We start from the raw sequence: 11,886 nt of genomic DNA on the forward strand, positions 1-11,886 counted from the left end.
TAATGAGGTGAATAATCGAAAACTCCATTGGCCATTCATTGAAAGATCGAAAGATCTTGAATTCAAATGAATTCGCATGCGTTGCATGCTCACAAGGCAAATTGATAATCAGGCCGTCACCAACCAAAGTTGGGACTGAATCCCCATCATTTCAAGAAAAAATTCAGGGTGATATATGTGGACCTGTAGATCCACTATGTGGGCCATTTAAATATTTTATGGTGCTCATTGATGCATCAACGAGATGGTCACACGTATGTCTGCTATCTACGCGTAATATTTCATTTGCAAGGTTACTTGCACAAATAATTAAACTGCGAGCACAATTTCCTGATTATCCAATAAAAAAAATTTGTCTCGATAATGCCAGTGAATATTTATCACAAGCATTTGATGATTATTGCAAGACTTTGGGAATAATTATTGAACATCTTGTTCCTCATGCTCACATCCAAAATGGTAATGCAGAATCATTTATCAAAAGACTGTAATTAATTTCCAGACCATTATTGATGAAATCTAAACTCCCCGTCTCTGCCTGAGGAAATGCAATATTACATGCAACAAACTTGTGCGAATCAGACCGACAAGTTATCAGAAATACTCCCCAACACAATTAGTGTTTGGAAAAGAGCCCAATATTTCTCATTTTAGGATTTTTGGATATGCGGTTCACGTACCAATTGCACCACCTCAACGTACAAAAATAGGTCCCCAACGTCGATTGGGAATCTATGTCGGGTGCGAATCACCGTCGATAATTAAATACCTCAAACCAGTGACGGGTGATCTGTTTATTGCGCAATTTACAGATTGTCATTTTGACGAAACAAATTTCCCGACATTAGGGGGAGAACAAAATCAACTGAAAAAGGAAATTTCTTGGAAAATACCTATGAATTTCTTGGATCCTCATTCACAACAGTGTGAGTTATAAGTACAACGAATTGTACATTTGCAACAAATTGCAAATCAATTACTAGATGCATTTAATGACTCTAGCAGAGTCACCAGGTCATATATTCATGCAGCAAATGCTCCGAAAAAATTAAATATCCCAGAAGGACAAATGAAAAGTGCAAATGAATCCTCTACGCGCCTGAAGCGTTGCAGACCTGTAAGTTCCAAGGATAAGAATCCCTTAAAGAAAAAAATATTGATTAATGATTCAATCCCTCAAACAATTTGTAGTGGCAAGGAACAAATCCTTGAAGATGATGCTCCTGAAGAGCTCACCTCAGAAGAAAATGAAGTTATCAAGAATTCACTTAACTTCATCGCTACAAATAAAAGTTGGAACCGCAATGAAATAGTCATCGATAATGCATTTGCATATATCATGGCACTTGATATAATGAAAAATGACGAGGATCCTGAACCAACATCAGTTGATGAATGTCGGAAAAGAAACGATTGGCCAAAATGGAAAGATGCGATCTAGTCTGAACTAGACTCACTGGCCAAAAGAAATGTCTTTGGACCTATAATTCAAACACCAGAATGTGTTGAGCCAGTTGAGTGCAAATAGGTATTTGTGAGAAAAAGAAATGAAGACAATGAAATTGTCAGATACAAAGCGAGGCTTGTAGTCCAAGGGTTCTCACAAAGACTTGGGATTGATTATGATGAAACATATTCTCCAGTTATGGATGGTATCACATTTAGATACATCGTAAGCCTAGCAGTGTATGAAAACTTGGTATGCGCCTTATGGACGTAGTCCCTGCTTACTTGTATGGCTCACTGGAAAATGATATTTACATGAAAATCCCTAAAGGCTATGACATGCCTGAAGCATGCAAATCAAATCCCAGAGAATGTTATTCTATCAAAGTACAAAAGTCTTTGTATGGACTTAAACAGTCTTGACGCATGTGGTATAACCGTCTCACTAAGTATTTAACAAAAGAAGGTTACACTAACGACCTAATATGCCCATGTGTTTTCATAAAAAAAATGGGTCAAAGTTCGTGATCATTGCAGTATATGTCGATGATCTCAATATTATCGGAATTCCTGAAGAGCTCCAATCAGCTGTGGAATATTTGAAATGGGAATTTGAGATCAAAGACTTTGGAAAGATAAAGTTTTGTCTTGGTTTGCAAATTGAATATGTGGATAATGAAATATTCATCCACCAAACCGCCTATACCCAGAAGGTATTGAAACGATTTTATATGGATAAAGCACATTCATTGAGTACCCCAATGATCGTCAGGTTACTTGATCCTAACAAGGATCCATTTAGACCAAAAGAGGATGATGAAGAGATACTTGATCCTGAAGTACTATATCTCAGTGCAATAGAGGCACTCATATACCTAGCGAATAGCACTAGGTCAGATATTGCATTTTCAGTAAACTTATTGGCCATATTCAGTTCATCTTCTACCAAACGACATTGGAATGGGGTTAAGCATATTTTGCGCTATATTCAAGGGACAAGTGATCTTGGCCTATTTTACCCGAATGATTCTCGACATGAGTTATTAGGCTATGCCCATGCTAGGTATTTGTCTGACCCACACAAAGCAAAATCGCAAACCGGCTATATACATGTGGCGATACTGTGATCTCATGGAGATCCACAAAACAGACAATAACCGCCACATCATCAAATCATGCTGAAGTATTGGTTATTCATGAAGCGAGTCGAGAATGTGTTTGGCTAAGGTCAATGACCTATCATATTAAAAAGAATTGTGGGTTAATATCGAACAACGAAAATCCCCCAACAACTATATATGAAGCCAATGCAGCTTGTATTGCTCAGTTAAAGGGTGGATATATCAAAGGAGATAGAACAAAACATATTTCCCCAATATTTTTCTTTACTCACGACTTGCAAAAGAATGATGAAATTGATGTCCAACAAATCCGATCATCTGACAATTTTGCAGATTTATTAACCAAGTCCCTACCAACAGCAACATTCAACAAATTGGAGAAATGAATTGGAATGCGTCGGCTTAAAGATTTCAAGTAAAATCCAAATTAGGGAGAGCAAATCAATACAAGAATGATGTACTCTTTTTCGTTCACTATGATTTTTTCCCACGGGGTTTTTTCATATTAAAGTTTTAACGAAGCACATTCTTTGTATAAAAACATCCAAGAGAAAGTGTTATACAATGTACATACGTGGACAACACATATATATTGTGTGGATGCAACGTACTATAATTTCATTGGTTTGATAAAAATACGGTGTATTTGCTATATATATATATAGTTGTTCTTGGTAGAAATAAAATACACTCAACTTCATTTGTCTTTATCTCTTTCTCTCCGGTCACTATAACTCCCTAACATCAATCATCATAATAATGTTATATACATACATATATTCATATATTACATATTACAACACCTACTGCATATACATATATACACAAAATATATTATAATAATATTAATATCATATAAAATAGTGATTAACAGTAGGAATAATTAATATTTCTATTCGTTATTCCTATATTAATAATTACAACAAATACAATTTTTCATCATTTTATTTTATTTATCTTTTGTTCCTTATGTTGTTGTATTGTTTTTTTGTTTTTTTTTTCATTTTTTTAATTCATATAATTTACCTTTTTTTTTTTTTTGTCTTTCTTTCGTTTTACTTGTCTTTTTTTATTATTATTTTTGTCATTATTTTATTTTCGTTTGTTGATTTATCTTAATTGAGATTAGCCTCAAGATTTTCTAGAGTCGACCGAAAATCAGCCCAAAACACTTGAGCCATCCGGAAGCCCATTTCAGTTGACAACAATTTCTAGTAAGTAAATGATTGCCATTGCTTTAAATTTTCTTGTCCGAACTCCGAACAAGTGTGAAACTTGATGATTAATCTTCCACGAATTTTTCTAAATACTCATAACTAGACTTGATTCTAAATACTCATAACCGATCATCAAATATAATTGATGATCGGTCAAAAAATATATATATATAATTAAAAATACATCTTAAATTATTTAACAGTTGCAACAAATAACCCATTTCACTAGTAACTGTTGAATTAATATCTGATCTAATAAATAACCCATTTCACTAGTAACTGTTGAATTAATATCTGAGCTAATAAATTAATTCTAATCAATACGCTCACACTATCAATATGTTATCTAATCCCTTCAGTATGGATATATAGATAGGCTAACATAATTATTTTTGTTTAACAGTGATTTCTAACTAAAATAGTTTTTATATTATATTAAAAATTGATTTTACATTCAAAATATTTTATCATACTTACTTGAATCTATACCTGTCAAAATGGGTTAGTGGAACAGATCGATTAGCCCATTACCCACCATAACCCTTGTTTGCGAGTCAACCCGTGACGGAACGGATCAAAATTTCATCAGCCCAACCTAATCCACCGGCGGCTAGCAAGCTAAGCGGGCCAGCCCACACGCTTTTTAAAAATATTAAAAAATATATTAATATTATAAATATCTTTGTAATTAATATTTAAAAATCGTTAAATAAATTTTTATTTAGAATTTAAATAAGAAATATTTTAAAATAAATAACAAATATGAAAATTCTCGATTCTAAATATTATTAGTTGGTGTATTTAAAAAAAATTAATAATAAGAAATACTCTATTTTAAAAATAAATCATAATTAATTTTATGAATTTGTGAATAAATTTTGGAATTAAAAAATTATAAAATAATAAAATAAAATGCGAACAAAACAAATGATGAAAAATCGAAAACAAATAAAAGTGACAGATAACATAGTTAGAGAAGAAAAACGTGTAGACAATATTCATAATTTATTTAAACTAATGATAATATAAAATTTATTTTATTCGTCTTAACTTAAAATATTTTTTTTAGTAGATTAAAAATAATAATATGTTACTTATTAAATAAAATGTACAAGATATTTTGATATTTTTTACTCTTTGTAGGTTATTTATAAATTAATTGTATTTACAATAGTATATTTGTAATTTATATAAAATTAAAATATATTATGATATTAATATTTGATTACTTTTATTATAATTTTTTAATGTGACATGGTAAAAAAATACATTTAACTTGTCATGTGAGTACTAATTATTATATTTATCCATTGCAGGCTAATGGCCCATTTAGACCAGCATTTTAACGGGCTTAAAAAATTACAACTTAGTAAAACCCCACATACTCAACTCATCTTAACGGCTTTATTTATGTCACATTACACAACTATTTCAATTCAAATCTTTTATCATTCAAATCTCAAAAGTCAAAATCCAAAATCCAAACTAAACAATCACACTGGGTAGTTCTATTTTTATATGTTGCCCATTGTTATGTTTTCATTTATTGATCCGGTAATCAACAAGGTTGTTACATCGAAATTTTGCAGCGCCAGCGCCACCTATCATCTAAGCTACACAAGGCTCATGATTGGACAATTTGACAATATATTTATTATAAATTTTTAGCAATTATTATACAATATAAATGATAATCTTACATTCCTAATCCTTTATTAAATTTAAAATAAAATGTCTACGTACCAAAATATCAAATACTCTCTCCTTGTTGGACAAAGATATTCATAATAACCGTTAATTAAACTTCCGACCGAACCAAATAACCTGTAAACTAAACCTAGCAGGACAAATCACATTAGACAGACCATGTTTGGTATGCTAGACCTAGAGGCGTCGAGAGTATGCACACATGACTCACAGTCACAAATCTTCCCCTCACTATCTGCTATCGCTTATGGGGCATCCTTTGTATTATATATATATATATATGATATAATGATATATTTATAATTTATATCAAAATTAAAAAAATATTTTGATATTAGTAGTATAATTATTTTTTATTGTAATAGAAAATGCATGAGACAAACAAAAATCATAAAATAGATAAGCTCAATTAGTATGGAAAAATGTATCAAACATTAATATGTCAGTTTTAAAACATGATTATTAATATCTAAAAAGACACCATTAACTTGTCAACAAAATAAAGTAGGAAAATAGAAATAAACATACAAATAAACCTTACAGACTCCGACTGCCTGCCTGAAACTAGCCGGCGAACAGCAACGGGTGAGCCAGAGACAGCAGATGGATAAAACAGGGACAAGTAGAAGAAGGCGAAAGAGAAAGTGAAACAAACGCAACCGTTGGATTTAAAATTCTAATTGGGTCATAACATTTCAATCGGCATCAAATCCTTCCTGTTTATATCGCCTATTCAAATTCAAAATTTTACTAATCAAATCAAAACCCAAAACTAAGCACAAGGGCAGGTAGGCAGGCAGGCAAGCTATTCTACTAATTTTACATTGATCAATAGGTGACATATAATCAGAACAAGTGTAACAAGAAACTAAGCACAGTGGCAGGCAGGCAAGGTAACAAACGTTACTGCGTTCATCATTTTCAAATATCCCATTGTCCTAAAATCTCCGCCAGGATCGAAATTGTTTCTCTAATAACATCTCACACATGACAGGAGCATTTCATTTCATTTCATTTCATAGGGCTAATCGATGTCTTTTATCATCATCTATCTATTTATCTATCTATCTAGTGCCGACTCTTTGAAGCAGCTTGTCTAGCTTCATATGAAGTAGAAGGAAAGAGTTCGACATACCTGGATCCAATCAGCATCTTGTCTTTATACATGGCCTTCCTAGCTACCTCAGCCGAAGAAAACTCTACATACGCCTCTCCTGTAGCTTTCCCATCAGCCCTGTATGCAATCTGGATCTTCTCCTCTGCAACATCAAAGTCCTCAAAAAACCTCTTGATTTCTGATTTCGTAACAGAGTAAGGGAGCCCACGCATCTTCAACATCTCTGTGTACTCCATTTTATCTTTATCTGGAGATCGCTTGCGTCGAGGTGGAGGAGGAGGCGAGGGACCATGATTATCGATCCCAGGATAAGCACCTTCAGTCACCTCAGCAGCTATAGCGTTGTAGTAGTCCTGCTTTTTGCACCTAAACACTTCGACATACCGCCTTCCCATGTTTTGCCGATCCCTCTGAAGAGCGAGGTCAGCTTGCATGTGCCCAGAAAAGACCACAAAAGCTTCTCCCGAGAATCTTCCATCCTTGTTCACCAAGAAGACATCCACAATATCCAGCCCGGCAAAGAACTTCAGGATATCAACATCTGTGCAGTTGAAGGGAAGACCTCTCAAACGAACCACCGGAAAGGCAGAAGGCTGATACCTCCTGCCATAGCCATAACCTCCTGAACTGCTGTTCACTGCGAAGTAGGGATTTGATTCCATCAATCTTGGTCTCTTTGAGCCGATCTCGTACCCATCCGAAACCCCCCCGCTCCCAAACAATGACCTTCAATTAGTCACACCCAAGGAAGGAAAATACCCCCCCGATCAACCTTGTTAATATAGCCAATCCCAACCCATGTTTTTCTCCTACACTAGTTTTCTAACTGTATCTGAAGCACGTCTACTCATATTTCAAGAATCCAATTGTGGATATACATAAATAATAATACTACTAGAAAATAAATAAAAACACGACACAGGCAAAAGGAACATATTCTATAATATCAAGATTCCATAGCAATCCAATTGATTTTTAAAAACCAACTCAGTTTAAGGCAATGAACAACCTCCAAAGACAAAACAAAACAAAACACAAATAGTCGCTTTATATTAATCGAATTAGCACACTATGTTAGGCTATTGAAACTTAAATCAGGGAAACAAAAATGCAATTCATTGACATTTTTCCAGATGAAGATGCTTAAAACCCGAGGGATATGTAAGAATTTCACACAGGCCTACATAGTATCCAAGATACCAATGAATCTTAAAGGGAAAACCCAAAACAACAGGCACTTAAGTTTTTATTATCTTCGATGTTCCTAGTATGCATGATAGTATCATAGCACAATGACAATATCGCTTCAGAAATAAGGTCAAAAAGATCGGATATTGTGAAACTCTAATCCCTAATATATTTCTTTTTAACTTAGTTACTTATTTTAGGTATGTTGAGCCTGTGGATATATTCGCATTAACTAGACTGTCAAGGAAGCAGGGAGGGTTCGTTAATTAGATCATATACGTTCCAAGTTCAGCACATTCAAATTGACACACGTGGCATAGCTTTCTAACAGTCGAATTTTCAAGGAACTTCATGTCGAACCTAACATTCTACCTGGCTAATGATTATAAAGAAAAAAGAACATCCTAACAATGCAACCAGACAAAACGTGTACACCTTTTGTTACGAATTTGTTCCAAACATTTCAGTCATCATTAGATTTAATATAATCCCTCATAATTACCACATTCACAGAACAATACACAAAACCTAAATAAAAACATCCTCTCCACAAACTTTCAAGAAATATTTAGTTCCACTTGAAAGAGGGAATCGCAAATTCCACATTCTTGGAGTTGTGTCGTTGCTCCTTATAATAAGTATCAATGAAAACACAGATTTTCAAAGCTGCAGCAGTTTTACTACTGCATTTTTTTTATTTTTCATTTATTCGATAATTCATCAATTCGAACCTCTGAACCCCAATCGTTTTAGATAGGAAAAAGGGAATGGCTTCATCAAGATCCGACACCCACAAAATTCAAAAACCTCTTCGGAAACATCAACATATTTACCAAAACTCGTGCCACTACAAATAAAACTCCGAAAAGAAAAAAAGGAAAACCAACATGAAAATTAATAAGCACAAGAAAATAAGCACGACCAACAACGTTACGTCTCAGATCAAAATCTCTGATCATCAATCAGACAATTCCCAACAAATAAACACAAAACGGATAAAAGGATATATTAGAGACGAAATAAATAGATAAACAGATAAAACGGGGTCTGTTGGACATACCCTCTGTTCCCATACATGGCTGCAGCCGAACGGTCTCCAAAGTTGAAATTTGAAGGCGCGGCAATGGAATGGCCCTTCGCCGAGCAGCAGAGACGATGAAATCGGAACCCTAATTAAAACTGTAGAAAACACTGATGCCGTCAAATAAAAATAAGAAATTTTATATTCCGATAAAAAATAAAAAATAAAAAATAAATAAATTTTATACATTTATTTAAAACTTAGGCTTACCGGACGACGACGTTTGATCGTTCAGACCTTTTCCGTAATAATAGCAATTTATTTATGTGCATTTTTAGTAATTGTATTATCAATTTAATATTAGAAATATTTTTTCTCATAATTTATTATATAAATATAATATATTTATATTACGTTGTTAATAAAAATATTCTCGTTATTTTCAAAAATCACATTAATATTACGTACAAATAAATATTTTTTTAATATTATATATTAGTAAGTTATTAATAATAAATTATTATACTTCCTTCGTTATATAACAAAATATTCATTTTTCTAGTTTAGTTCGTCCATAACAAAGTATTAATTTTTTTTTTCAGTAACGGTACTACCTACCTAACATTACAAATACCCTTACCACTTACAATATATTACACAAATACTAATAAAGTTATTTTAGTCATTTCTACTTTATTCCTATTATATCATAATATAATACTAATATTTCTAAAATTACGTGCAAAAAACAAATAGATATTTAATTTTGGAACGAATGAGGTATTATTTATTATTATATTATTTTATACGAGAATTATTATTAGTATTTTTAAAATATGAATTAATATATATTATTAAATATATTCAAAAATATATTTTTAAATACTCTTAATATTATATTTTAATAAAATATATGAAATATAAATATTATTTTGTAAATAATAAATTTTTATAGAATATTTATTTATTTAATTATTTAAACTTAATTTAGATTGATTTTATAAAAAATTAAAAATCTAAATATAAATAAAATATTTATTTATTAAAAGATATATAAATTTTTATTGGTCGACATAGAGGGAATATTTAGTTTGAACACAAATAGAATATTATTTTTATTTAATAGTTTTATATTATACTCCATCCGTCCCAAACGGGTTCGGATGATCGGTCTAAATTTACCCAGTTTAACCGGTTCACCCAATCAAAATTAAACGCATGTATATTTATTTGTTTATATTTTTTATTTTGTTAAAAATCAAATTTTAATTAATTTACCAAATATTTGCACAATAGTCCTTATCATTTCCCTCCAAATTCTTCCATTCATTTTTCTATGTTCTGCAAATCGATTTTACCTTCAGACCCCAATCTTTCTCTATTCTGCGTTCTCCAAATCGACTCACCTTTTGACCCAGTCCTTCCACCGCCAAGAGAACTACAACAGGTAATTTTTTTTTTATATTTTGTTTTTCTTTTCCACTTTTCTCGTTTTTTCTTCCCACTCTAGGGCTTTTTTTATCTTTTTATTTTTATTATACTGTATTTATACACCTTAACACATCACAACATGGGATAGAAAAATAATCAATAATAATTTTTAAAAATTGTGAAATATTTTAGCAAGTGTTCATGAATGTCCGCAGAGGATTTGAAATGTATGTCTTGTATTTGATTTTTAATAAAGTCTATATAATTTTGAAATTAAGACTTTACTTTTGTCTAAATTTCTATAGTAGTATTATTTCAGTCGAATTTGTTCACCCATCTACTCTATGGATTATTATTAATTTACATTGGCATTTTGTGCAAAAGTGGATAAGTTGATTTTTTAGTTTTTTGTTGTGATAAATTATTAGTCTTTTTAAATGATGTTGGCTGAATTTTTAAATGATGTTTGTTTTGAATTTTTAAATTACAGATAATGGAGATTGACAAGTCAGACATGAATAAATCTTCTTCTTTACGTAGATTAGACTTTACGAATATGGAAAATGATGATCAACCATATAATCATCATATTTCTATCGAAGAAAAACCTCAAATTGGAAAGGAATTTGACAATGAAGAAGACGCTTATCAGTTTTACTTGGCATATGCCAGGAAAACAGGTTTTGGCATAAAAAGACATAAAATGCATAGAGATCGAACAGGAAGGATAAAATTTAGAATGTTTTTTTGCAATGCCGAAGGTACAAAGGGGAAGATAAAAGAAATAATAATATAAGAGCTCCTCGGGCAATAACAAGATTCGGGTGTAAGGAAATGATGAGAATTGGATTGAAAGATAATGAGAAATACGAAGTGTTTGAGTTTATTTCTCAACACACTCATCAGCTCACTAGTCCTCAGAAGACTCATTTTTTCCCGTCGCATAGGAGGATAGACGAGGTCCATGCTGCGCAAATTGAAATAGCCGAACATGTGGGACTTGCTCCAAAACTATCACATGATTTAATGGTTAAGGAAGCCGGTAGTCGGGATAACTTGGGATTTACAAGGCAAGACATTAAAAATTACTTGCGATCGAAGAGGACAAAGTACATGGAGATGGGAGATACTGGAGGGGTGTTAGAATATTTGCAAGGAATGCAAAGTAGAGACTCAAATTTCTCGTATTCTATTCAAGTGGATGAAGATGGTATGATTACAAACATGTTTTGGGCTGACGGGAGAATGCGAGCAGATTATATTGATTTTGGAGATGTAGTTTCTTTCGACACTACGTATAGAAAGATTAAGAAAAATCGTCTGTTGGCCTTGTTTGTTGGTGTTAATCACCACAAACAAACAGTGATTTTTTGCGCAACACTTTTATACGACGAGGCTATTCCCTCATTTTAGTGGTTATTTGACGCATTCGCCAGCACTATGTACTAAAATTACAATTGTGTATAAACAACCACAAAAAGAAAGAGAGGAAGATGACGCACATACATATTGCATTTGTAGATAGGAAGAAATCATATATATATATCTAAACTTTGAAAAATTAAATTCCAGTTGCAAAAGAGCAGCGTTAAATTTCTTCACAAAAAACAGAGAAAGAAAAGAAAATTACCTTTTCGT

At 32.1% G+C, this 11,886-nt stretch overlaps 1 protein-coding gene across 2 annotated transcripts; it reads right to left on the reverse strand.

Moving 5' to 3' along the window:
- Positions 1–6,340: 6,340 nt before the first annotated feature.
- On the reverse strand, positions 6,341–9,001 carry LOC127242351 (uncharacterized). Of its 2 annotated transcripts, none has more exons than XM_051261860.1 (2): positions 8,857–9,001; positions 6,341–7,334 (listed from the first exon to the last, which is right to left on the reverse strand). In XM_051261860.1, exons 1-2 carry the CDS (start codon positions 8,871–8,873, stop codon positions 6,560–6,562), a joined length of 792 nt encoding a protein of 263 aa, XP_051117817.1. In that variant the 5' UTR covers positions 8,874–9,001; the 3' UTR covers positions 6,341–6,559. The 2 variants fall into 2 exon arrangements, with proteins under 2 accessions (XP_051117817.1, XP_051117818.1); XM_051261861.1 differs by having other exon boundaries at positions 6,341–7,245; positions 8,857–8,993.
- Positions 9,002–11,886: the final 2,885 nt, after the last annotated feature.

This window comes from Andrographis paniculata, unplaced genomic scaffold, assembly GCF_009805555.1.
Source record: "Andrographis paniculata isolate CXL003 unplaced genomic scaffold, ASM980555v1 Contig86END, whole genome shotgun sequence".
Lineage (NCBI taxonomy): Eukaryota > Viridiplantae > Streptophyta > Magnoliopsida > Lamiales > Acanthaceae > Andrographis > Andrographis paniculata.